This window comes from Camelus ferus, chromosome X (genome assembly GCF_009834535.1).
Source record: "Camelus ferus isolate YT-003-E chromosome X, BCGSAC_Cfer_1.0, whole genome shotgun sequence".
Classification (NCBI taxonomy): domain Eukaryota; kingdom Metazoa; phylum Chordata; class Mammalia; order Artiodactyla; family Camelidae; genus Camelus; species Camelus ferus.
This window is the reverse complement of record NC_045732.1, coordinates 92016757-92043296: the sequence shown is the minus strand read 5'-3', so window position 1 is coordinate 92043296 and position 26540 is coordinate 92016757. Positions and strand designations below refer to the sequence as shown.

The window sequence follows — 26540 nt, the reverse complement described above, 5'->3', positions numbered from 1 at the left end:
TGGATACAGCTCCTTGAAGGCAGTTCCTCCCCATCTGAAGTCTCCTGAACTAAAGAGACAAGTCACCTGCCCCTACAGACCCAGTAAACCGTGATAGGGCAGGCATGGGAACTTGCTCTAGACATTCCTGTTCAAAGTGGGAGGAGAACAGAGACACACGGGGCATTCACGAGGAAAGGGCTGTAACATTTTGTGAGTACCCACCTTGTACATTGTTCTGGAGCCTTTCTAGTTCATTATCTCAAAAACCCTGCAAGGGAGAAAGTGAGACTCAGAGAGGTTGGGTCTTGCTGCAGGTCTTATAGCTAGTGGATGGCAGAGGCAGGATTCAAAACCCGATCTGTCTGACTCCCGAGCCTTAGTGTTCTCCAGCCCTCCAGGGGGGCATGAGTGTGATCTGGGGACACGGCGTGGTTGTTGTGGAAGATGGGAAAAGCCTGGTGAGGGTTGATGTCAGGGGAAGGTTTTGGCAACAAGAGCGAAGGCGTCCACACTTGTGTCCACCCCTCCTTACTTTGAGTTTGTGTCTATTTATTTATTGAGATAACTTGTAAAAACCTCAGTAAACGGGGATTGAGGCAGGTAAAGAAGACATGCAGAGTGCCTGAGAGAAGCTGGGATGTCCCTCCATCTCTGCTCTCCAGTCCTTTTGTCACTCCTTGGTTTCATGGTTGAGGACATGAGCCCGTTAGCATCTGCTGGCTGGGTAGAAATGGATGGGCACCTGTGCTGATCCAGGACAGTGTTTCTACTTTCCAGGGCAAAGGGCGTTGGAGCCAGCAGAAGACACGATCTCCTAAATCTCCCACCCCAGTGAAACCCACGGAACCATGCACACCCTCTAAGTCCCGAAGTGCCGGCCCAGAGGAGGCCTTGGAGTCACCTACAGCCCGGCAGATCCCCCCAGAGGCTCGTCGGCTCATAGTGAACAAAAACGCTGGCGAAACCCTCCTGCAGCGGGCCGCCCGTCTTGGCTATAAGGTGAGGCTCCCCTCCGGCTGCAGGATACCGTTGCCCGAGCATCTGTGGAAAGCTTCTCCCCATTGGCTCTTCAGTGGCCGGGGCCGGGCTTGGTTTCGGGCTTGAGCCCAGGCTGGCCTCCTTCTGCTGCGCAGATGGCCTCTGAGGCAGCCTGTCCCCTGGCATGGTGTGTGGGAATGCAGGCTCATCTGAATGGCAGTTTAGGATGAACATAATTGAGATGGTGGTAACACAATATCATCCAGTATATTCCTGGGCCAGAAATGGGATTTGGGGTTTTTTATGTTTTATGTCTTGAATTTCCCTGTGTAGTGGCTCCCCGACTCAAAGAGGAACAGAGGTGATCACTGCTCCCTCTTCATGTCACCCTCCAGCTAGCCCTCCTTTGGGCTTTCGGTAGTAGAGATGTCAGGAGTATGTTGTGGGGGCAGGGCTGAGCTCACCCCACCTTCTGCTGCTCCCCTATCGATTTGGAAAGAGAACAGGAAAGGAAGCAGGTGTTTATTGAGCACCTTTTTTTGTCATGTTAAGAACTCTGATTACTTCACATCATTTCATCTTCACCATAAGCCTGTGGAGGAAGGTTTTATTAACCCCATTTTACAGGTGAGAAAAGAATAGCTTAGCAGTGTTAAGTGGTGTGTCCAAGATCACTGTATGTATGTGAGTCTGAATTCACACCAAAGCCTTTTTGATTCCCAAGTGCCAGGATAGGGGCGGAAGCCTGACTAATTCGCCATCCTTCAGTCACGTTGTTGGGCGTTTTGGTTGATGTGAACTCCTTGACCATGTATCTTTGCCCACCACACCAATTATTTCCTCAGGATTTGCTCTCAAGTGTGGAGCTCCTGGGTTATAGAGTAGGCCTTTTATTTTTTAAGGCTCCCAATATCCACAACTGACCCATTTAAAGACAGCCACACTCCCAGCCAGGCTGGTTGGTACAGGGGAGCCGCCTGGACAGCGTCTCACTGGCCAGCCACCTATCTTTCTTGAGCACCTAGTGTGGGAGCCTGGATAGCTGCTGCGGGAGATCTAAAGAAAAACGATGACCAACCCTTGTCCTTTAGGTTGATGTTCTTTTACCTGGGGCCAAACCAGCGAGCAGAAAACCATGGGCGAACCAATCAGGACGGGGCAAGAGCAGGTTGGACAGCTTGTCCTGAGAGGGAGGGAGAGGGCGGGGTAGGGGAGGAGCCTGGGCCTGGGGGAAGAGGCAGCATCTGCATTGGTGAGGAGGGTAGGGGGCCTTGTGATCCCCTGGGTAGAGGCAGCATGACAGTTCTTGTATCCAGGAGGCAGCATCCCCACACAAGCGTGCTCACTAGCTCTAGCCAGCCAGCCGGTGAGCTAGCTGTCAATCAGGATGGCTGAGTCCCATCTCTCCAGGGCCTGAAGAGCTGATGAGAGGCCCCTGGTAGCTGCTACCAGTCTCTTTCTTTCAGTAGAGGGGCTGCCTCTCCCCTCTCCTTCAGGTTACTCACCAGCTTCATCCCAGACTAGCTAGGCTGCTTCTAGGTCTGTAGTCCTGCTTCTGGTCCCGTCGTCGCAGCCTGGGGAAGCTAATGATTACTATGGATGAATGACTACACCAGATTCTACATGAAGCAATCTTGATTTGAGGGGAGGGCTGGAACTGACTGCCCTGGGATAAACTTCCAGGGATAGTACAGAAACCAGTTCTTTCTTCCCTGTTCTCAAATTACTGCCAGAGGCTGTGCTTGCCACCACATGCCTGATTTCTCTCGTCTGGGGCCGTCTGGCAGAGCCCCAGAGTAGTGAGCCAGTGCTCAGACAGCTGAGGCCTGAGGGTTTGAGCCTTGGGTGGGCAGGTGAGCCTCTCTGAGGGCCTCACCACAACAATCCACACCCAGATGAGTATTCTTGGTCATGAGAAATGGCTCCCTGTTGCTGGGGACACAGCCCAAAGCTGAGCCCCTGGTGCTGGCAGCTCAGGACTGATGTTGACAAAAGGTTCTGAGATTTGCCTGTCAGTCCCTGGGCTAAAGAGCAGATTCTGAGATTCTTCGGATATTTGGAGAGCTGCGAACCTAACTGGGTGGTGTCCAGAGTCCGGCCTCTCTTAGCTCATGGAGCTCTTCCTGTCGCCACAGGACGTTGTGCTCTACTGCCTCCAGAAAGACAGCGAAGACGTGAATCACCGCGACAATGCCGGCTACACGGCCCTGCACGAGGCCTGCTCCCGGGGCTGGACCGACATTCTGAACATCCTGCTGGAACACGGGGCCAACGTGAACTGCAGTGCACAAGACGGCACAAGGCAAGAGAGCTGCTCCCCTACCCCCGGCTCAGCCGCTCCCTGAAGAGAACCTGCCTCAGTTTAACCCGGTTTGGGGCAAGGCTGGATGAGTTCCTGGCTGGCCAGTCCCCAGTGGTTACTGAGGGGAGGCCAGGCTTGTCTAGGGATCATCCCGTCAGGTGCAGCTTCTCCGGGAAGCCCACTCAGGCACCCCGTGATCGGCCTGGTGGTACACCTTCTCAGGCAGAATCTGGGCTTCAGGAGTTGGGAGACTGACCTCAGGATGACTCTTGATTTGAAATTTATACAGTTGAAAGAAAAGACACCTGCTGTCTTAAGGAAATTGCACCCATTCTCCTGTGCTTTCCCCGAGGGCCTACTTCCTGGGCAAAATTGAGACATGAGGTGCATACTGAGTGGGGGACTTGGATCAGAGGCACAGGCTCTGCTTGGCTGCCTCCTGATGTGTGGGGCCTGGTCTGCTCAGCCCTGCTCCTGGGCAGTCATCTGGGTTTTTCCATTCACATCCCCCACCCCCAGCATCTGCTGTAAGTTTATCCTCAGCCAGGGGCCCATCCTCTCCTGAGCTCCAGAGCTACCAGTAGAGCTCTGTTGTGCCGAGAGATGGTCCCACCATGTGGGGGGGAACATAAGAGAGAAATGGGAGGGGGCAGGAAGAGGGGCAGAGGGGAGAAGGAGATGGGGTGATAGGGGAGTGCGGGCCAGAGGTGGTTCCCCTGCCCTACGTCTTACCTACCTGACATTGGGGTGACTCATTTTACTTTCCCTGATGAGGTGGCCTCAGGCCTAGACCCCCAGGTTCCCACTTGGGCCCTGCTCTCCTCACCCTGTATCACCTCACAGGCCGGTTCACGATGCCGTGGTCAACGACAACCTGGAGACCATCTGGCTCTTGCTGTCCTATGGGGCCGACCCCACACTGGCCACCTACTCGGGACAGACGGCCGTGAAGCTGGCCAGCAGCGACACCATGAAGCGTTTTCTCAGTGGTGAGTACAGCCCAGATTCGAAGCCTCGTTCTTGGGGCTGGCCTCTGATTCCCGAGCCCCTGAGGGGAGGCTCTTCATCTCCCCCATCTCAGGCCATCCCCGTGAGGGGTGTCACACAGTCTTCACAGGCTTTCCTTCCGGTGGCTCAGAAACCTCTATGCACTTTAAAAAGCCAGAAGGTCACTTCCTCTTGTCCTCATGCTGTGAGTGTCCACATCGCATGCATCCTCTTTAGGGCCCTGGTAGCCCGCAGGGATCCATTTTTCCACTCCGTATGTGGGGTGGGCCTCCTTGTGGAACAGCAGCCCCACAAATAGATTTAGTTGCGGGCAAAATGTGTTGACTTGTGCTTTGAGTGGGACGTCAGTTGCAAAGAGGTGACGTTTAACGTTTTGCTTTTGTTTTTGCACTTTCTCCTTGTTGTTGATCAAAGTTGAACCCATGAGACCCCTCCCAGTGCTTTATTCCTCATACCTCTGGCCTGTGGTAACTGTGATGTCCCCTCTGCATCTCCGTGTTCCTTTCTCTTCCTCCCTCACCTACCCCCTCTGGAAAGTGGTATTGAGGCCCATGGCAAGGGCCACAAGCCAACTTGCATTTATTTTCTCATTAGTGGATGACAGCTGTTTGTCTGCAGTTAGATCACTCTACTGAGTTGGGCAGCGAGAAGGAGGGAAGGAGTGAAGTCTACCTTGCGCATGCTCAGTGGGAATCTCCCCAGACTGTACCTCCGGATAAAGGGACCCCGCCTCCTTCATGACATCACAGCTTGGCCTTGCTCTAGCAGTGACTTGTTCAGGCTGCCTAGGCAGCAGTCGGATGGAACAGCTGAGAGTTATGTCACGGATCCTCCTTAGAGGCTTCAGTGTCCATTGTAGCGCTCCCCCCACTGGAAGCCCACAGGAGCAGGGATTTGCCGGAGGCTGCTCCCTCTCACCTGGGCTGTAGCCTCAGCTAGTCCTGAACACCCCCCAACCCCAAGAGATACAGTCCTGGGCTCCCAACCAGGGGTGCATTTGTTTATTGAACAAAGGTTAACTAGGTAGCTGATGATGGAGGAAGAAACAAAGGAACCTGAACTAAAGGTCCCTGTGGAGGGAGGACCAGGTGGGAAGCGCCATCTACATACTCATAAAAGCTGGAGGGGTGGCAAGGAAAGGAGACCGCTCAGGGAGGCCTTGACTCCTGCTCATCAGTCCCCAGTCAAGCTGAATAATCCCTGCCGTTGCCGGTGCAGGCCTCCCGTTCCACAGCAGGATCTAGCCCCTCTGGCTAGGGCCAGGAGCTCTGCCTTTTCCTTCTGCCAGCTCTGGGGTCCCAGGCCCCTGTCCTTGAGGGGCGGAGTCGCTTGGGGATGGTCCTTCAGTCATTTGTCCTGGGCCCGTGAAGTGTCTCATTCACTTCAGTTGAGCCATTGCTGGGCTCAGGGCAAGCCACCCTTCGTGGTCTCTCCCCAAACCACATGCGCCACACGCACTCCCTCCTGCACAAGCACACGCACACGTGGTGGTGTCTGCATCCCACTCCATTCCTAGGAGAAGCTGGCACACGTGACTGTCCAGAGCATTTCAACATGACAGAAGCACCACATGAAGCTCCATCTCTGATCCGCAGGTCTCATCCAGTGTTCTCTCTGGGCGGGACACTGCCCTCCTGAGGGCTTGGGGTCCCAATAAAGCTATCTCTGGCCACCTAAGTACACAGAGTTGTCTTCCCCAGCCCCTTCTCCAAAATCCCCAAGGAGTTAAATGTTGAAACCATTTTCAGTAGTTAAAAAATTAGAAATAAACACGTTTTTCTCTCTTCTTATTTCTGTTAACTAATCCCAACTACTAGAAAGCCTTTTGATGCCTCCTTAAACTAACTCCAATGCTTGTCTGGGTTGCAGAACCAAGAGAAGACTTTTCTTAATTCTGGCACTTCCTAGTCTGCCCAGGCTGAACACCTTCATTCGAATCTTGACATTGTTTCTCAGCTTTACGGGCACGAAACTATACTTATAATGGGGGCCAGGAGCTGAAAGGAGTGTTAAAACTGGGGCACCTCTTTTCCATGCAAGTATCGAGTGACACTAAAGGCAGAGATCTGTTTGACTGGCTGGTAGGGAAAGTGCTAGCAAGTGGGCTAGGGCCTGGGCCTGACACCCCAGGGAGGCAGGCAGCGGCAGGAGTCAGCAGGCTCCGGGAGGAGAGATTTGAGTCCAAAGGCAGTTTTGTGGGCGATGAGAAGTTAATACTCAGGATCTACCTTTTTTTCAAATTGAGGGGAAATTCACCTAACAGGACCATTTTGAAGTGAACAATTCAGTGGCATTTAGCACATTCACAATGTTGTGCAACCGTCACTAGGAGCTTTTTTGATTCCTTGAACCGAGTATTTCTCTTTTTACATTCATGTACCCCTCCCCCCGTCCCAAATTGCAAGGAACCAGTGGTAAAGCGGCTTGCAGGAAGTACCCTGAGGTTGGAGGCTGCTGAGCGGTTCCCTCCACTGCCCCACCTCCCCAACCCCTACACCTGGTTGCAAGTGTGTGGACTTCTGAATGTTTTCTTTTACCTTGCCTGTCTGGCTGAAGTATTCAAAAAGCTTTTTGCTTTTCATTCCCAAGCATTTGCCTGACCAAACTCTCCACAGATCGTCTTCTTCCTCCCCTAGTGGAGATTCCACTGGGCAGAAAATGAAGGTGAATCCCTGTCAGGTGCAAAGGGCTCCGTTTTCTGCAGGCGGGAAAACGTGAGCCAGGGCGTCAGGGTTATGCCTCGTGTAGAACTTCTTTCGTTTTGTGCAAGTCTCCTGTTCTGGAAAGGTCTGGGAATCAAATCGTCGCTTAAATACACAAAGGAATGTCAGTATTTACAGGTATTCTGGAATAAATTCTTTTGTAAAGCAGAACATGCTGGTAATTTGTGTGGATTGAAAATGTGGATGTCCTTAGATTGGGTTGGCTTAATGTGAGGCCTATTTCTCCTGAAGGGAGAGCAGTACTCTTTGTGGTCATTCACCCCTGCATTGATAGGGCACCTGTTAGGTTTCAAGTACAGTTCTGGGTACTGGAGGCTAGATAGTGACTCCTTTCTCTCTCATCCTTGGGCTTGGAGCATGCAGCCATCCAAACCCTCCAAGAGGCCTTTCCTTGGGCCAGATCACAGGCAGACATGTAACTGATTTGCCTTTGACCCTATGAAGAAAAGAATAATAACCAAGCTAGCCAAGGGAAAACAGATTCGTTTTTCGTCCTCTGTCGGAAAGAATGTCTGAGCTGGGGGAGCTGCAGTTTGGTTTGGGGCATCGGAGGAAGTATCAGGACCGCTTTTCCTTCCACTGATGAAAAGGTTAGCAATTTACCACTTGAGGTCATTGAATCACAGCTTTTTGTTTTTCCTGCCAGAGACCTCAGCCGTATGACCCCATGTCGAAGACTGCTTGTTTTTTTGTTTTTCTCTCCTTTCATGTCCCTCAGCTGGTGATTTGGTAGAGATGGGGAGGGGTATGAATGGGACCCTGAGAATTTGAGAAACTTTGATTGCTAGGGTCACTGCTCACACTGAGTACTTAAAATTTTTTTTAATCGAGGTGAAATTCACACAACATGAAATTAACCATTTAAAAGTGAACAATTCAGTGCTGTTTAGTGTGTTTACAATGTTGTACAACCACTACCTCCATCTAGCTCCAAAACATTTTCAAGGGGAAGTGTTGGTGGTATAGTGGTGAGCATAGCTGCCTTCTAAAACATTTTCATCGCCCCAGAATGAAACCCCGTACCCATTAAGCAGTTGCTCTCCATCACCCCCACTCCCCTTGGCAACTACTTTGTCTCTGTGGATGTGCCCATTCGGGACATTTCATCTAAATGGAATCATACAATATGGGGCCTTTTGTGTCTGACTTTGTTCACACAGCATCATGTTTTCAAGGTCTGTCCATGTATTAGCATGTTTTTAAGGCTGAATAATATGCCTTCATATGGATAGACTACACTTTTTTTTTATCCATTCATCAGTTGGTGGACATTTGGGTTGTGTCCACCTCTTGGCAACTATGACTAGTGCTTCTACAAACATTCATTGTACAAGTATTTGAGTACGTGTTTTCAGTTCTTCAGGGATAGACACCTAGGAGTGGGATGGCTGGGCTGAGGATAGTTTTTGAAGGCAAGGATAAGAGAAAAGAACTGAAAGTTAAGACAGGGCAAAGGGAGAATCAAAGAAAAGGGAAGTCACTCTTCATCCTAATTGTACATGAAGACCTATGAGGAAGCGTGCCTCGAAGCTGCCCCTTCCAGCAGACCTTGACAGTTCCTCTTGTGTGCCACCCATGGGCCTGTTCTGACTTTTGCATCTTTGCTCATGCCAGTTAATTGTTAGCTGTCTCAAAAAGGCAAATTGATGTGCAAATGACAAAGATTCGTTGTTAGTGAGGAGAATTAGAGGAATGTGCCAGGGACTCTGAAGGCAGCTCCAGGAGAGGAGCCCCAGCAGTGTGGTGAGTGAGGGCTGCTCCAGTTGAGTCCTTGTGTGACCTCTGTGCGGACAGCAGCCATTCGAGTGCATATGTTCTGGCACATTGGTTAACAAGCATATGACTTTATAGTCCCACCTTGTGCTAATTTCTCCCACCCTCCCTTCCTTTCTTCCCCATATATTTATTATGCTCTTACTGTGTGCCAGGCACTGAGCTTAGTTACTAGGGAGACAGTGATGAACAAGACAAACGTGGTCCCTGCCTTTTGGGAACTTACGGTCTCATTCCTCTGTCTCTCAGGACATCTAGCATGGGGCCAGGCACAGAATAGACACTTCCCTAACTGACAGATTTCTTTTGGAAGAAGCTACTTCCAACTCTTAAATGGCACGGGGTACAGAAGAGCAAAGAGGCTGGCAGCTGCAACCTCAGAGTTTCTTCATGGAATGCACAAAAGATCTAATGGATGTGACGATAGGTCTTCCATTCTGGCTGCTCAGCCATTACTTTGAAAGCTTCTCCCTGACTGCCTTTTCCTCCTGGAAGAAGCCCTTCATCTCCTAGAAGGTTGCTAAAAAACTTTCAGTAGCTCATAACAGCTGATAGGCATTTGTGCTGATAGACTGTGTAACCCGAAGGGAAGGTATATTGGAGTGTGGTGGTGCATTCCTTCAGGAGCTTAGCTCTGCTCCTTTAAGAGTGGCTGCTCACTTCCTCCTGGGATCTGGTTTTCAGGGGGCACCCTCGCCTCACCTGAGCCCTTTGAACTCTTCTGTCCTGTTGCCCAGGTGTCACTTGAGGGCTGGCGGCAACCATTCACAGCTATGTCAGCTTTCCAACTGTACTACATGGCATATTGGCAACTGCTGGGCCATGTGCCCACAGACGACAAGTTGAATTTGTCGTGGAAACCTGATTTTTGTCCACATGGGGCTGAGAGGTGAAACAATTCTACTACGTGATGCTTGGCTAGGAAAGAAGGAGACTAAGGGGTGACCTGATGTCTGTTCTCAGATCAAGTAAGCAAAAGGTAGTTGAAAATGGTTTTCATTGTGGTAAAACACATAAAATTTACTGTTTTAACCATTTTAAAGTGTACAATTGAGTGACATTAAGCGCATTCACAGTGTTGTGCAGCTATTACCACTATCAAGTTTCAGAACTTTCTCATCGCCCCAAAAGGAAACCCTGTGCCCATTAGGCAGTCCCTCTCTGTTCCCTGGCGACTGCCAGTCTGCTTTCTGTCTCTATACGTTTGCCTGTTCTAGAAGTTTCATATACATGGAGTTGTGTCATATGTGTCCTTTTGTGTCTGGCTTCATCTACTTAGTAGAATGTTCTCAAGTTTCATCCATGTTGTAGTGTGTATCTTACTTCATTCCTCCCAATAGCTGAATAATATTCCATTGTCTACACATACCACATTTTGTTTATCCCTTCATCAGCTGAATGACATGTGGGTTGTTTCCACTTTTTGGAGGTTGTGAATAGAGCTGCTATGGAATATTCATGTATAAGTTTTTGTTTGAATACCTGTTTTTAATTCTTTGGGGGTACATACCTAGAAGTAGAAGCAAAAGGTTTTTATGAGGATAAACTTGGCCATTTCCCCCCAAGTTTTCGAAGACAAAACAGGATCCTTCCTTATCTTACTTTTAAATTGGTGAGATCATGATTGGATACATGAATGTTGTGACCAGCAGGGCATTAAAATCCTGGGCCAGGTCTAGGGTTCTGCTTGCGGAGTAATTCCTACCTCATTGTAAGCAGGGGTCCTAGGCCTAAGTGCCTTCAGGCTGCTCATGTTAGAGAGCAGCATGGACTGGGTGGGGCCTGCTGAATTGGAGAATGCACATGTCACCTCTCCCTCCAGCCAACGGTTGACATGCAGGAATGTGGATGCAGTGTTGCCAGATCTTCTGATTTCTTTTCCTGGAGAAAAGCTGGAAATCTAAATTTTTAAGTACAATCTCCCAATTTAAAAATGTTACAAGTTAATTAACTTGGGGGGGTTTCAAACACTGGGCCACAACCCAGGTGGTCAGTGGGCTAGATTTGGCTCCTGGCTGCTGGTTTGTCACCTCTGAGTGACAACAGGAAGCGGGTCTCTCTTGGGTCGCTCCCAGTCCCTCTAGTGGTCCTTCCTTTCCTTCTCCCATTCTTCTACCCACAAATGGATGGACTTTGCGTTTAGGCTCCTTCTCCAGCCTGCCCTCCTGTTTTCACCGCCTTCTCTTCTTTCATTAGATCACCTCTCGGACCTCCAGGGCCGGGCAGAGGGTGATCCTGGCGTGTCCTGGGACTTTTACAGCAGTTCTGTGTTGGGTAAGCTTTAAGTGGGATTCTTTCCACCCTTGTCTGTGGCTCGGAGGTGTGGGATCTGCTTTGGTCTCACTGATTCTTCTCAAAGATAGGAGTGACCCTGTGGAGGTAGCCTTCTTCACCTGTTAGTAGCTTACAGACACTTTCAGCCCAGGCCTGCCCCAGAGTCTGAACTCATTGGCCTAAACCAAAGATGCCACTGATTTGGACAAAGCCATTCGTCATTAGCCCCCTACCACTCCCCACCCTGGTTATTTAAAAGATTTCCTCTCTTCCAAAGTCCCCTTCTCTTCCCTTGCTTTGTCCTAACCCTGCCAGAAGCCCCTCTGTGCACTGTCACCTCTTAGTGTAGTGTTGCTCATCTGGCAGCTCCCATTCCCTCCCTCCCCTGCCCCCAAGATGTACACAGAGTTTCTGAGATAGCTGCTGTCTCCCAAGCCCTTCGCCTTCTGGCTGGGGCTTTCCTCTGTTGGAAGAGCGGTGAGCCTTTACCTGTGGCCATCATCCAGCATTCGTGCATTGGGCCAGAGGCTGCAGATTGTAGGAGGTGCCCACTCCCAAGTTTGGGGGAGGCTGGAGCAGGAGAAGGTTGGGCTGGAATGAAACAGGCCACACCCAAACACACAGCTGGGGAAAGAGACAGGCTGAGCCCCCTCCAGGCTTCGGTGGACCCCAGCAGGCAGTTGGGCACCTTGGGAAAGCTGCGGTGTGAAGGGCAAGTGTTTTCCCTTGCCTTTGACTGCTGATGGTCTTTGCATGCTCCCATCCCCAACGGTTGGGCAGCACATCCTTCACACCACCTTGCTTTTTTCCAGTTGAAAGGTAGAGTGGAATGGGTCTGTGGCCCCAAAGGTACTGCCTTTTGGGGCTAGAACTTTCTCATGCCTTCCCAAGTCCCATGTGAGCCATGGGATCAGAGACACTTGGCCCGACCAGGGGTCTAGTTGTTTGTACCCACCGTCACATCCCCTTATCTTGTTGGAGTATTTCTTTTCTTCAGTTTTGTGCATGTAGCTAAGTCCTAATTCCCTGTATGATGTCTTTACAGAGGAAAAAGATGGGTTTGCCTGTGACCTCCTACATAATCCTCCTGGGAGCTCTGATCAAGAAGGAGATGATGTGGAAGAGGATGATTTTATGTTTGAGCTCTCAGACAAGCCTCTGCTCCCTTGCTACAACCTCCAAGTGTCAGTGTCCCGCGGGTAAGTGCCAGAGATCTCAGAGATCTCAGAGACCTATGGGGACCCAGCGCTGGGATCCTGGCAACCCTGGCCCGCCTCCCTGGGAAGGGTGGAGTTCTCCAGAAGGAAGCTGAGACCTGGAGGACAAATGCTAGAGCATAGGAAAGATAATATCGGACCAAGTCCAGCCTGACTTTCCAGCCCAGATTAGTTATGTTCAGAACAGAGGCTGTAAGCTCTAGGTACACCGACTGTGTGTATTTTCCAAAACCGAAATCCACATTCACTCTCTGAGAGATTTTTGTGCTGTTCCTGGGTGTAAGAGATGTTCTGGGAGATATTTGGGCTGGTGAACTATTAGAATCTCTGGAATATTTTTGTGGTTTCTGGGGACAACCAGACAGAATATTTGAAATTGAGATTCTCAGAAAAGCCGGGACATATGGTTGCCATAGCTATGGGGCCACTGGGGTCCTTAAGTAATCCACAGGCTGGTTTCTCATTGCCTTAATGTTGGTGAGATGATGGCATTGGTGCTGTCCTCTCAGATTACCTTGCATATTATAACAAAGATCACCCATTTTTGGAGACTAGAATGTACTTGATACTGAACATTAGACTGAACCCAATTTAACCTTTATTTGATGATTCAGAAGGGAGTTCAGCAGCCCACATGGCCATGGCTGTGCTGGTTAGGGTGATGCAGGATACACTGTCCTTTTGTTCTTAGCCTCCATCATTAAATGTCATGTTCTCGGTGTTTTCACATATTTCAAATACCTTTGCAAACACTTTTAAGGATACTTTTTCTTTGATATCTATTTTTAAAATATCAGACCCTATATTTTTTAAGTGAAAGCACATGAAGTGCTCATGATAGAGGGCTGGACAACGGATTAGGGACCCTTTGCATGAGCCCGTCAGTTGAGGACTCTAACCACTCAACCAGTTTCTTTTCATCCCTTCCCCCCCACCCTCAGCCTGATAAGAATAAAAATAGCCTATATGATGACGCTAGTAGGGATCAAGTTTCAGGGGCTTTGGGTCTTATTCTTCTGGGCAAAAGTTGATCCCTGAGGGTGGGGCTGGGCCTCTGGGATATAGTATTGCACAATTAATTAATTCCTCCAAAGTATTCAGCACCTCCTTCTCTGAAACAGGATCTTGGGCCCCAGGCAGTAAAAGGACCAGGGTAGTGTGCTTTAAGTGCAGACAGAACACAGGGCAACCAAAGGCTGCACAACACTCAGCAAGCTGGGTGGCAAGCGGGTTTTGGTTGAGCACTGGGTCTGCAAAGCTGGTTTTCCGGATATCACATCCTCCAGTGCCTCTTCTTAATCTGCCCTTCCCCATGGCTGCAGCACGATGTGAAACTTTATGTTCTTCAAGAAGTGGAGGAGGATGTAGAATGCTGACTCTGAGGCCCTGTGGGATTCAGAAGTACCTTCTGAATCATCAAAGCAAGACTGAATTCTGATCACCAGTGGTAATGTTCTGAGGGGCTTTTTCCTCCATTTTTTGAAAGTGATGTCCAAGTAGCTGGTATCCATTTATTGTCCCTTTCTCTTAACCCAGAACGTCCCATTCTCTGATTGTGAGAGATTATTGTCATTCAGAAGAAATGTTGCATTTTAGGGCTGGGGATTGTGGGTCTGGGTAGAAGTTTTAGGTGCCATACAGAAACATGTCTTAAGCATTTGCACCAGGTCAAACCCTGAGGGCTGGAATACAGCTCTGGCCTTCAAAGAATCTCCAGTCTAGTGGAAGAGACAGACAGGTATACAGTTAACTCTAATAAAAGACTAAATGTCCTCAGCAGATTTATTATTGTAAAAAACTCAAACAGTTCAGAAGGGTGTCAAGTGAAAAATGAAAGTTACAGTCCACCCCAAGTCCCCATTCCTGTGCTACAGAGAGAACCACAGTTTACATTTCTTTTATATTCTTTCCGAAGTGGGCTCTGTCATAAGTATAGTAGGGATATAAATACAGCACCACGGGACCAGGGAAGACAGGACGAGCAACCAGTTACATCAGGGGTGATAGGGAGTCTGCGCTGGGCCAGAGAGGAGAGGAGGATGGAGAGTGTGGCATGAGCAAAGGCACTGAGACATTCAAGTTGAGAAAATTCAGAAAACAGAGCTAGTCCTTCATCAGATGGCTGGCACTTGGTGGAATGGGGGATACAGGAGGTGTGTGTGTGTGAGATTGGGTGGAGATTAGGCTGAAGGGGTTGAGTGGGGTCATGTTTGGAAGGTTTTGCAAAATATCACACTAAAGAGTTTGAAGGGTTGAAGTTTTTTTGCTGTAGGTACTGGGGATCCATTGAAAGTGGTTTAGGGAATGAGTGAAAAGGTCTGATTTTCTTGTTAGAAAACAAAGAGTAACAGAGGCTCCAGTGAGGGTGGGCGGGGGGTGCAGAAGAGCGACTCTTGGCAGCGGGAAACCAGTTAGGAGGCTGATGCAATACAGTCCAGGCTAAAAGTGGCAAAGGCTGAAAGTGGGACAGGGGAGTGGTGAGGAGGGACAGCCCTGGAAACAGGGACCACTAACATGGGGATGCAGCAGTTCTTCCTGGTTCAGGCAGAACAAGTGTTTGGCCTGTGCCCGGCCTTGCAGCCCCCCTCCCAGCTGTCCCCAGGCTGCCGCCCAGCCGGGTGTGCTCAGCAAAGTCAGACTGGCTGTAGCTGTAACGTGAGCTCCGGCCCTGCAGAAATGATGGTGCTGCCACTGGAGAAAAAACTCGTCTAATGCATTCCAGAGCCAAAGAGAAATGCCTTTTGGATTACCCGCAGTTTAGGCCTTTCTCCACGGCTCCCCCTCTGCTGGGGAAGATCTTGGAGAACCAGGAGGCATGGGAAGCAGGAGTGAGAACAGGAGAGGGAAACCAGACAGGCTGACAGGGGTCGCTCAGGGCAGAACTGGTCCCAGCAGATGGTAAATGCCAGGTCACGGGTGCGGGTCAGGCCAGCTCAGGGTTGTAGGTTCTGAAGGGCCCGTTTCCCTCCCACTGCCACTTTTTGGAAGAGGTCAGTCGGGTTGAGTGCTCACCATTTAGCTGAAAGCTGGGCCTGCCAGTGTAGGGGACAGGAGAAAACTGTCACCACCACCACGCCCAGGGAGCTTGTGGCTTCGGAGAGGACAGCCAGCCCATGTGCTCCCAGCGCCCCTGCCGGCCCCTCTGCCCCTTCCCTCACTCCCATTCTTGCCTTTTTCCAGGCCCTGCAACTGGTTTCTCTTTACCGACGTCCTGAAGAGGCTGAAGCTTTCCTCGAGGATCTTTCAGGCTCGGTTCCCGCACTTTGAAATCGCCACCCTGCCCAAGGCCGAGTTCTACCGGCAGGTGGCCTCCAGTCAGCTGCTGACCCCTGCCGAGAGGCCTGGAGGCCTGGACGCCACCTCCGCCCCGGGCTCCTCTGAGACTGTGGAGCTGGTGCGGTACGAGGCCGAGCTGCTTCGGCTCCTGGGGTCCGACGTGGAGTTCCAGCCTTGGAACAGTTGACCGAGAAAATGGCCCCTCCCTTTTCTTCTTTCTTCTCCCAGGTTCACCCCTCCCCCACCTCCCATGTTCCCCCCCAACCGAGCACCAGACTGCAGAATGAGGCAATAATACGGACCAACAAGAAGCCGCCTTATCAATGCCAGCATTAGTGACTGGATTTTTTTTTTTTGGTTGCAGTTAGTTCTCATCTCCCTGTCATCATCATTGTTGTCGTGGTTGGTGATGGGGGTAGAAAGTTGAACTCCACATCTGAGGACAAGAGGTCCGGGGGTGGTGGGAGGTGGCGCCAGGGTTGCTTGGACTGGCCTCCTTGTGTGTGACCAAGACCAAACCTGGGCCCTGGGTGGCCGCGGCCTGTCTGGAGGAGAAATGAGAAAAGCCCAAATCTCTGAGCGCCCCCTCTGTTCCCCTGTGTTCTTCTGTCTTCCATAGTATTTATTTTATTAGTATTTAATTTGTATTGTTTCATTGGTTTCTGATAAGTCTGTATCACTGTGACGATTTGAGACAACTTGTTGTATTGAGGGACTTTCTTCACCTCTTTTCTTTGTCTTTCTTGATAAGCTCTGGAGCTGTTCCCTCCCTCTGACAAAGTTACTCCCAGGTTTTTTTCCCCTACTAAGGAGGGGGCAGGGAGGGGTGGGGGGTGCCATCGACTTGTGACTAATGAAGGTGGCTGGTGCTGGCCCAGGCTGGGGGGTTGGGGGTAAATCCTGAGGCTTTGGTGCTCACCCCTCCCCCAGTTTTTTCTCGTTTCACCCCCCTGCCCTTTGCAGCAGCCCTGCTGTCTTGAGATTAGTGTTTACTGGGGAGGGGAGGATTGGGGGAGTAAGGGGTTAATGAGTTACTCTAATGGAGGAGAGTTGAGTATGGCCTGAAGGCTAAGGTTGCCCCCTCCTCGCTGTCCTCACTGCTCTCCTCAGAGTGCACAGTATAGGTTTGTTCCTGCAGCTTTCCCCCCTGCATCCCTGGCCACCCCACCCCACCCCATCCTGACCTGACCCTCCCTGGATACTAAGCCCCTCAGTTCCCCACCCCCATCTCTCCCCCTCCCTGGACTCCCAGCACCCCTTTCCTCTCTCCTCTCTCTCCTCCCTCCTTCTCCCTCTGCCCCCAGTCCGCCTTTGGAATCTGCAGAGGGCTCTGGGATTGACTGGCTGCCAGGTGTGAACCCCAGGCCTCAGCTGTTTCCTAGGTGAGGGGAAGAGACTGGTCTCCGGCCAGCCGGGCTCTGCTCCTGCCTGGGGACCCGGGGCTGAGTGCCGCCCCACCAGGCCTCCCAGTGCCAGGCAGGCTTGTTCCCAGAGAGAGAGGGGCTCGGGTTGCTTCCCCATCCCAGACCCCTCCGTGGCGTTGTCTTTCCCACTCGTTCTTATTTTTCTAACAATTGCTATTTTTCCGAACAATCCTTGTAGAGAGTATGTGCCATCCACAGGCGGGAAGGCCTCCCTATGGCCGGCTCTGGTTGGAGATGGTACAGTTTTATTGTACAGGTGCTAAAACAACAACAACAAAAGAAGAATACTGGGGAAAAAAGACAAAAAAAGGCAAAAAAAAAGCCAGTTTGAGGATGGGACAATCTGTTCTCTGGAGACTCCTGACCCTTGCAGGAGCAGTGGTGGTTATTTTCTTTGTATTGTGTTTGTTCTTTGTTCCCAGGGGGAAGTTCTAGGCCCCCTTCTGTAGGACTGCTCCCCACCCCCACCATACTGCCCAGTTGGTTTTGAACAGTTGTTCTCCCTTTTTAAAAAATATATATATATATATATATATAACGTTGAGGGTTTTTTTGGGTTTTAATTTTTGGGTTTGTTGGGGTTCATGGTATTGTGTGGTTTATTTTATGTTTGCCTTTACTTTTTTGCATTCGGGTATGTATTCTGGCTGCCCTTTATGTTTCATTTTAAGCAACTGGCTGTGGAGTCAAAAACACTTGCATACTGAAAAACCCGTGTCAGGGCTTCTGTCTTCTGTCTCTTTTCTCTCCTCCTCGCCTGTATTGGCCTTTCTTTGGTTAAAGAAGATGGGTGGCCCCACAGAGTCAGCGGGGAAACCCCCATCCTGCTTTGCAGTTTGGGATTCTTCTTATGGGTACAGGGAATGAGGACAGGGTGGAGTGGCCAAGGAACATGCAGGGCAAGATTTAGAAAGATAAGTCAGGGACAAATCCTGGGAGTGAGCCAGTGGGGAGAATTGAGTACCTGCCTAGGTTGGGGTAGGGAGGGTGCTGTGCACACGTTCCCCCTCCGCCACAGGAGGAGCAGGGCTGAAGGGAGGAGCGCTTCTTTTAAGTGGCTGTGAGGGATGATCCTAACTCCAGGGAATCACCTGCTAGCCGGCTCTCTTTCCTGCCCTGGGCCCTCCTATGTCAGCCACTGACTTCATGGTCTTGTCACTGCCCTCACTGCCATGCCAGTGTCCTCCCTGCCTACCTACATGGTGCAGGCCTTCATGGTTCTGGTTTCCTAAGAGCCAGCTACTATGGAGGCCAGATGCCCATCCTGGATTTTACAACTTTTTTCCCCACTTCCAAAAAACACTGGTAGAAGCTATGATTCCTTCTGACTGCTAGCTCCAGGATGAGCCTGTTTTACTGGTTGAGGGGAAGGAGATGTTGGGCAGGCCTGGAATGAGGCCCTTTTAAACTATATTCTTAGAGCCTCTCACTGTGGCTACAGTCTCTGAAGAGCCCTGTCACAACACAGGCTGGAGGCGGTGGTCTGTGTGTCCGGCCAGGGGGAGTCCAACCAGCCAGCCCCAGGACTGAACTGTGAGCTGCTTTCTTGGCTCAAGCCCCAGGAGTGGGCCTTGACCCCAGGTCTTTCTGCCGGACAGGAGAGCAGCATCCCCTTTGAGCCACAGCATTAATCCTCCCCATTGGCCTTCACTTCCCTACGTTCTGATCCTGAGGCCTTCGCTTCCCAAACAACACCTAAGGCCATGGGGTGACTGCAAGGATTCAGCTAGGCTCAGGATGCTGTGGGAGCTCAGAGGGATGGGCAAAGGCATGGGGGTGGTCAGAGGGGGTGGGAGAGGTGATGCCTAGTTGATAAGTAGAAAAATAGGAATTAGGAGTGGCAGGGATCTTTGAACTAAGGGGACATCTGAGCACAGGATTGGAGACAAAGAATACGGTAGTATCTGTAGGAGACTACAACCCACTTCAGTGTTACATCAGCTGGAAGGGACAGATGAGGAGGGAGGGTGTAGAAGCCTGTCATGCCAAGGAGCATAGCTTGGATTTTTGTCTTAGGTGATGGGGAACCATGGGCGCTCCTTAAACTGGGTAGTGACAGAAGATTTTTGGTTTTGTTTGAACACATTGGTAAAAATGTACTGAAGGTAGGACAGGCAGAAGGAGGGAAAGAAAGGCAATTGAGATACTAGAGAAAGAATGAAGGGAGAGTGGTGGGGGTACTATAAGGAGTTCCATTTAAGGCAGAAGGGAGATGCTGTGGGCAAAGTCAGAATGACCCCAGAGGAATAGGCAAAGGTCCTTCAGGGACCTGTGGACAGCCATGGGCATTTAGTTTGGGTGCACACATCCCTTTATTTCCCTGGAGAAAGGCGAGTTAAAAGTGGAACCAAAGAGCAGTTTCTTGTTTTCTTGCTTGTGAGTTCCTTTCCCCACACTTTCCCTAGAGTCCTCTCACTGTCTTTCTGCCAGAATGGGAAGATCAAAGCAATAGGTATGGACTGTGAATCCCATAAAGCAGGAAGTAAATCCCTAGTCTGGATTGGGGTGAGGAAGATGGCCTCTTAATTTAATCCTTTCAGCGCAGCCTAGGGGAAAGAGCCAGCTGTTACAACCTAGGCTGACCTTGGGTGAGACAGAACCTAATCTTTCCAGCCTCCATTGCTCCATCTGCCAAATGGGGCTCAATTTACCGACGACGGAAGAGAATCATACGAAGTAACTATGGCTGTTCAGATGAAGTTAGTTCTTCCTACATGCTGAGGTCACGAGCCTACAATTAATGATGGTCTTACCAGAGTGTTCCTCTTTGGGGTGCAGGGTTGAAAGTGCGGCCCTGTTCAAGTTCCTGTACTCCCTGAGAAAGACCGTCTGCTCTCTCTGGATCCCTATTTGGGTTGGGAGGCGGGGTGCGAATTGAGTGGTAAACTCCTGCCCCCTCCATACTCTAGCCTATGACAGAGAAGCTTGTTGGGTGTTTTATCGTGTCCCGCCCCTACAAAGACAAGTGCATGTGTGTTTTAGGGAGGATGGAGTCCGCGGCCCAAGGGCGGCCTGCTTAGCAGCCAGGGACAGGCGCCAAGTGCTCGGGCCTTATGGACCCCGCAGCGGGGCGGGCCGGGCCGGGCTCCACGTGTTCCCGTAGACTACAGGTTTCCACGGCGAGGGGGGCTGGCAAGCCACAGCGTTGAGCCGCCGGGCTCGGACGCCTCCCTGGCCCCCTAGGGACCTGGGCTCTCGCCGCGGGCGGTTGGGGCCCTCCGCGGGCAAACGAGTGTCGCGGAAGCCCCGATCGCTCTCCAATTTCACGGTTGAAAGCGGCGCTCCGTGAAAGTGTAGCTGAAGGCCCGCCGCGATGGGGAGGCGGGCCAAGCAGGGTGCCCTGCGGCTGGGGGCTGCGGCCGGGGCTTACTCCCACCGCCCAGAACAGAGGGGCGGCGGACGCGGGAGGCCAGGCCCACCGCGTGCTCACCTGCTGGTCCTGGAGGCTGGGGGGTTGGGAGCAGACGGGGGCGGGGCCAGGGCGCGACCGGCCAATAGGGAGAGGGCATTCAATCGATTGCCAAATTCCCCCTGGAAAGTGGATGGGGCGGGGGGAAAGTTACAAGCTCCGGAGCGATGGATGGCCTTGGTGGGTGCCAGAGCCGCCAGAGGACAGTTGGGGGCGCAGGGTTAGGAGAGAGAGACGCGAAGATGCCGGCCGAGGCCGCCTCCGCCAGGAGGGACAGACTTCGCCCCGCCCGCCTCTCCCTTCCCGGGCTCTGCTGGGCCACCCGCCCGCCTTTGCCGGCTCTACGGCGCCACCTGCTGGACGCTGGTCCCACGCCTGGCATGCCAAGGCAGAGGCTCTCACAGGCTGCGAATGCCTTGGCCTCCCAGGCCTGGGAGCGGCCAGCAGGGAAATGAGCTCACTCACCTCGGATCCAGCGGCTTTGGAGCCAGAGGCAACTGCCTCCTTTAAAATACGTGATAGGGTCAGAAAGACCTAGATCGTGAGAATAAACTCTTGTCCCGCCCCTGACACCGGGCCGGACATTTCTACCACTCAGTCCCACCCAGGGATGAGGAAATAGCGATGAGTCTCTCCTAGGAAGGGGGCAGCAGCAAAGGGCTGGAGTTCAGGAGTCGCCCCAGGCACCTGGGGACAGCAAGGAGCTGCTGGAAGCAGCCTTGGGCTCCTTGTGGACCCTGTTGTCCTGGGGTGGCCATAGAAATGGGTAAAGGAGGCAGCGGCCTGCAGTACTGTATGAGGGGTCAGAAGCTGTGGTAGCCCCCAGGTATGCGTTGTCCTTCTCCCTTCCCTCTTGTCTGCCATGGTATCAGGCTGACATCTCCATGATTAGAAACAGGACTCGTTCATTCTTTCAACAAACATTTATTGAGCACCTACTGTGTGCCAGGCACTGTGCTAGGCGCTGGGGATGTCAGTGACTAACACACAGTCCCTGTCCTTGAGGAGCTCACAGTCTATTGGAGAGAAACATACATAAACACATAGCTAAGGAGCTACCATGTGCTAAGTGCTACAATGAGAGGTATATACAAAGTGCTGTGGGAGCCCAGAGGAGGAAGTAATGCATCAGCTGCTGGGGGTGAGGAGCAAGTCTCAACTCCATTAAACCATTGCAAAGGCAGGGGTGTTATTGCCACTCGACCCTGGTTGAAATGAACTGTCTCCTCTAGCCCTCTCCCATTACTATATCAGCACAGGTTAGTTTATCAGATTAGCTAATTTAACACTTCGAGTAGGAAAGAAACTGGACAGGGAAGTTTCTTTAAGGGCAGAGGATGTTCAAAGTAGTAACAACTCTTGGGTGCTAAGGGTGGGGCGGGGATGCGGGTACCATGAAGGCACTGAGCCAGGGAGGGCAGGCCCTGGGCAGTGGAGCACCTGGGGTGAGTGCCTGTGCAAAGGGAAGGTCAGAGGTCAACTACCTCAAACTTTGGTCCTCACTTCTCCCCAGCTCAATCAGTAACCGTTAACTGATGCTCACTAGATGCTTTGTACTATGCCCTGCTCTTTGGGTGAAACAGTCCCCCACCCCTCAGAAGGTAACACACTAATTAGGGACACTAAATAGGGACAGGTCATTGAGGATTTAAGTAACAGTTTGTGATCATTACAGAGATGTCACAGGCTGTTTACAATCGGTTGCCAAAAAAGTGGCAATTGCAACAAATTTAAATTGAACTCACTTAAGGATAGGCTGGTCTGGGGAGGCAGCTTCCATGAATTGAGCCTTGAAGGATGGGTACACTTTAACTGGTACTGGTGGGGTGGGAAGAACATTCTGATTGAGCAGAACCAAGTAAAGCAGAAACACAGAGGTGGGAATCTCCGACAGAGGCATGTTCAAAGGCCAGCAAATCCACCTGTTTGATTGGAGCAGTCCTCAGTTGGGGGGGGCAATGTGAGAGAAGACTGAGGAAGTTGGTTAGGATCTGATGGTGAAGGGCCTCGTCGGAAGGTCAAAGACTTGGGACGTTATCCAAAGACAGAGCTGATGCTAAACTCAAAAATACTTCTGGAAGAACTGCCCTGAGCCCTCAAATGCTCCCCTAACCCTCATCCAAGCCCCCTGGACTGCCTCGTGATTCAGAAAACAAAAGGTTAATGCCCAGCTGCCAAGAACGGACTGGAGGTTAAGTATGTTGAGTATCACCCCTACCTGTAGGCAGTGAGGAGCCCCTGGAGGCTTTTTGGCAGAGGAAGAACCTAACTGGTGTCCCGGCAGATTGGAGAGGGTGAGACCTCCAATCCTGGGGGCTGCTGATGTGTCCAGGGAGGGGGATAAGTGAGTGTGAGCTGGGCAGGAGGCTCTGGGCATGTGGAAGAAAGGCCAGATTTGAGAGACATGGCAGACAGTGCTAGCCCTCAGGAGACGGGGAGGGGACAGGGTCAAAATGAAGGTAGCCACCAGACGGCTCTGAAATATTGAGCTTAGAAGGTCAAGAAAATGGTGGCAACATTCACAGAAACAGGCAAATCATGACAGCTTTTTGTTTGTCCAGAAAGGTTTTGTGTGTGTGGAAAGACTTTCAAAACCCATTTTGGATAGAGGGACTGACAGACATCTGGGTAGAAATATCCAGCAGACCAAATAGAAATGTGAGCCAGAAGCTAAGAAGAAAAGTGGGTCTGGAGCTCTACATTTCAGACGCATCCCCACAGAGCCTCACCAGAGCCAGGAGGATGGATGAGACCCTTAGGGGCACTGACATTTAAAGTGGTAGCTGTGGAGCTGGTGTGGGCCCAGAGAGAGGGGGACAGAGGAAGCAGTTGAGTTCAGCTGGTGCAGGAGGGTATAGAAGTAGTGTCACGTGCCCCTGTGACGGCTCACAGGGGCCAAGAACTGGGAAGAAGACATTCACTGTCATTTGTGAGGGTATCAATGACCTTCAGATGATGAGTTGTATGGAGCTGGGGTGTGGGGGCCAGGGCCACCCCTAACCCATGTGGCACCTTTGTGCAAAAAAATTTTAAAGCTGACTATTTCTCAAGATGCTTTAATTTCCACCACCAGGAAATCATCATAGTAAACTGATTTTATTTGAAAAAGGCACGTGAATGCCAAGTGCTGAAGACGTGTAATAAACACACCTGTACAACCATCTATGGTTCCCTCCTGGGGGAGAAGAGGGAGAACAAGAAGAAGTAAGAGAGGATGATCATGGATTTGGCAGTGACCACCAGGAGAGAGAGAAGAGCAACCAGGGGAGGTAGTCAGGTCAAGTGGCTGGGTTTGTACCGAGGACATAGCAGAGGTCCTGAGACACTGCTTCACATTAACCAAATTCACTAGATCACATCACTGTTTCTGAGGCTGACGGGTCAGAGCTCTTAGCTTTGCTCCCAAACTTGGCAGGAGAGAGGAAAGCGAATTCACAGAAGGGGGGGGGGGATGGAGGCCTGAGGCCGAGGGGTTGACTTTAAGAGAGAATTGGCTGACCCCGTCCTCAGCAAGAGGAAAGATGGAAGGAAGGAGCCCTGGAGAGTGAGGAGGGACAGGGAGATCACATCTGCTGGCTCCCGTCTTCTTCGTGGAGGAGGAATCGGGGTGAGATGCGAAAGCTGGAGATCAGGGGCAATGGCCCCCTGGAGGAGGTCTGCTGCAGCCATCATGGGAGTGGGTGGGTGGGCAGACCTGTGAGAGGAGTAGAAAGCGGGCTGAGCAGCAAGTAGGCACGAGCAGGAACAGAGGCGAGCCCAAGGCACTTTGCAACCCGACCATCCCCGGCACCACCTGACAACAGGGAAATAGCAGAGGCGAGAAATTAATCAAGAGGGAAGCAGGGGTCTGGGGTGCAGGCCAGGGTGCCTGTGAAGGCTGGTATTACAGCCCCAGCCCTCGACGCCAACATTCAACTAATTTAGCCACCTCCCACCCCAGGACTTTGTGGCTGGGTCTGACCCTGGAGGGGCACGTCTGCAAAGCTCTCTGGGGAGATCAAGTTTCCAGCCTGCTGGCAAATGACTGGTGGGCGATGAGGCTGACTCCAGGAAGAGGACCTCAGTCCAGCCTGGGGTGCTGCTCCCCAGAGCTGAATTCCTTTCCTCTCTTTGTGGTTTTATCCCACATGGCCCTCTCATTGTCCCTTTTAACTGCATCTTCCCCAACACACACATGCCCATTGACGCTCTCCTCCCCTGGACCTGCTCCAGCTCTGTGACATCTCTCCGGATTTGGGGGCTCCAAACCATACCCCATAGTCTCAGAACAACCAAGTCTTGGTTTGTACAAAGGGAACGAGAAAAAGCTTTCCCTTAAAAACGAAAATTCCCCATCTCTGTGGCTCAGCCACAGAGAGGCACACACACCCTTGAAAACCTCACAGCTACACCCCTGTCCTCACCAAAGAAACAGAGATACAGACCCACGAGTACACACAAATACATACAGAGATATTCACATACGGGATAGTAAATACTCTGTGGAGGGAACGAAGATGGTGAAATACAGCTGGAAGAAAAGACTTCTCAAGAAACCCCTACCCCAGCACTGGTCACAAATGTCTCAGGGGGTTCTCCCTCCATCACCAAGTCAGCCCAGTACCCCGACAAGCTCATATCCCCTAGTGCTCTTGAAAGCCATGGTCTGATGCCAGGGATGCTCCAGCTGGGCCTGTCTTGGCTATGGTGACAGCAGGCAGGGGTGGGGGACGGAGGGTCTGGTGCATTGACACCTCACTGAAATGTAAGGGCAGGTGCGCTACTTAAGTCAGTCCATGTTAGAGGAAGTCTGAATACAAAGGCTGCTCAACCTTGCCTGGTGGACCACACCTTCCCCCGCCCCCTCCATTTAGATTTCGTGGGGCTCCATCTTAATGAGAGAAGTGGGGTTGAATGGGGAGAAGGGGGTTGGAGTTGGGGATCTGGTCAGCAGGCTCCCAGATGTGGTCACGCTAGGCTCAGCCATAAATAGGGACCCTGAGCCTGAGGAGAGCTCAAGTTCAGCCACCGGGGTCAGCCCAACAGTGGGGCGGCTAGGAGAAGAGAAAGTCTGGTTTCCCAGAAGGCTCGGATTGTGCGAACCCCTGGAAGCTACCTGGGTTGGAAGTGGCTGAAGGTGAGCCTGATCCCTCAGGAGCTCCCTCAGGGTCTCTTCAGGAACCAGCAGCCCCTCCATGGGGGCCCCAGTCATCATGCCCTGCACATAAGAGGAGGGCCTCAGTGGCCCCTCCTTGACCCCAGGGGCTGCCGTGGCACCGGAAGTCCTGATGAAGGCCGCAATGACAGTCCCGGGGGGCTGAGAGCTGGGCCCTGCTGGGCCAGCCCCTGTGACTGAGGGTGGTGCTGGATTGGTCGGACGGTTGGCCCCAGCCAGAAGTTGGGGGAGGCCACTGAGAATCAATGGAGCCCCGGGTGTGGCCACCTGGTTCTCCTGGAAACTGGCATTCAGGGGGAAGGAGGCCTGCAAAGTGAAGGTGTCCTTGAAGGTCGAAGCAGGTGGAACACTCTGGAGGACGAGCTGGGTTGAAGCAGTAGTACTGGCAGGAGGCCCGTTGGTCAGCACTGTGGTCAGCGGGATCGTCTGCAGGGTCAAGGCCGAACCTGACCCGACGGGGGCCACGCCTAGATGGATATTGCCCGGCACTGAAGGAGTACTGAGGAAAAAGAGAAAAGAGATTTGGTTCAGGCAGGAGGCTTGGAAGGAGGGAACAGGGGAAATGGAACTGAAGGGCTTTTGTTTCTCTGTCGTCGTTCCGGCTACCATTTAGTATAGGTCACTTAGTATAGATCAGGGGTTATTCTAAATGGCTGGCATGCGGGATTTCACTCAATCTTCCAATCAGCCCATTAACAATCTGACTTTACTGGGTGACGAAACAGGCACAGAGAGGTTAGATAACTTGCCCTAGACCACACAGCTAGTACCAGGGACACATCTAGGCTTTCTGACTCCAGAGCTCATGTTGGTCACTGCTCCGCTTTCCTGACCTCCCTCCTCAGAAGAGCATTCCAGTGACCCACGCTGAGTACTGACGGGCACATACATATAACCCAGACAAAGCCCAAACGTTTCAGGGAGAATTGGAGACAACTTAGTGTGGACAAGAAGCGAGAGCTTTCCCAATGGGCTTGGAGGGCCTGAGGAAGGCAGAATGGGCGTTTCTGTAACATTCT

At 51.6% G+C, this 26540-nt stretch overlaps 2 protein-coding genes across 14 annotated transcripts in view; one reads left to right on the top strand and one right to left on the bottom strand.

Moving 5' to 3' along the window:
* The window catches only part of BCORL1 (BCL6 corepressor like 1), a 59809-nt gene extending 42148 nt beyond the window's left edge, over positions 1-17661 (top strand). For all 9 annotated transcript variants that reach the window (XM_032475898.1, XM_032475896.1, XM_032475904.1 and 6 more), the window contains 6 exons: positions 760-981; positions 3096-3262; positions 4106-4251; positions 10963-11040; positions 12086-12239; positions 15438-17661. In XM_032475898.1, the coding sequence (XP_032331789.1) occupies positions 760-981; positions 3096-3262; positions 4106-4251; positions 10963-11040; positions 12086-12239; positions 15438-15720 (1050 nt within the window). In that variant the 3' untranslated portion in view covers positions 15721-17661. The remainder of the gene's footprint in view (positions 1-759; positions 982-3095; positions 3263-4105; positions 4252-10962; positions 11041-12085; positions 12240-15437) is intronic.
* A 3613-nt stretch (positions 17662-21274) lies between these two features.
* Positions 21275-26540, bottom strand: part of ELF4 (E74 like ETS transcription factor 4) — a 45810-nt gene continuing 40544 nt past the window's right edge. For all 5 annotated transcript variants that reach the window (XM_032475613.1, XM_032475611.1, XM_032475615.1 and 2 more), the window contains exon 9: positions 21275-26020. In XM_032475613.1, coding sequence (XP_032331504.1) covers positions 25216-26020 — 805 coding nt within the window. In that variant the 3' untranslated portion in view covers positions 21275-25215. The remainder of the gene's footprint in view (positions 26021-26540) is intronic.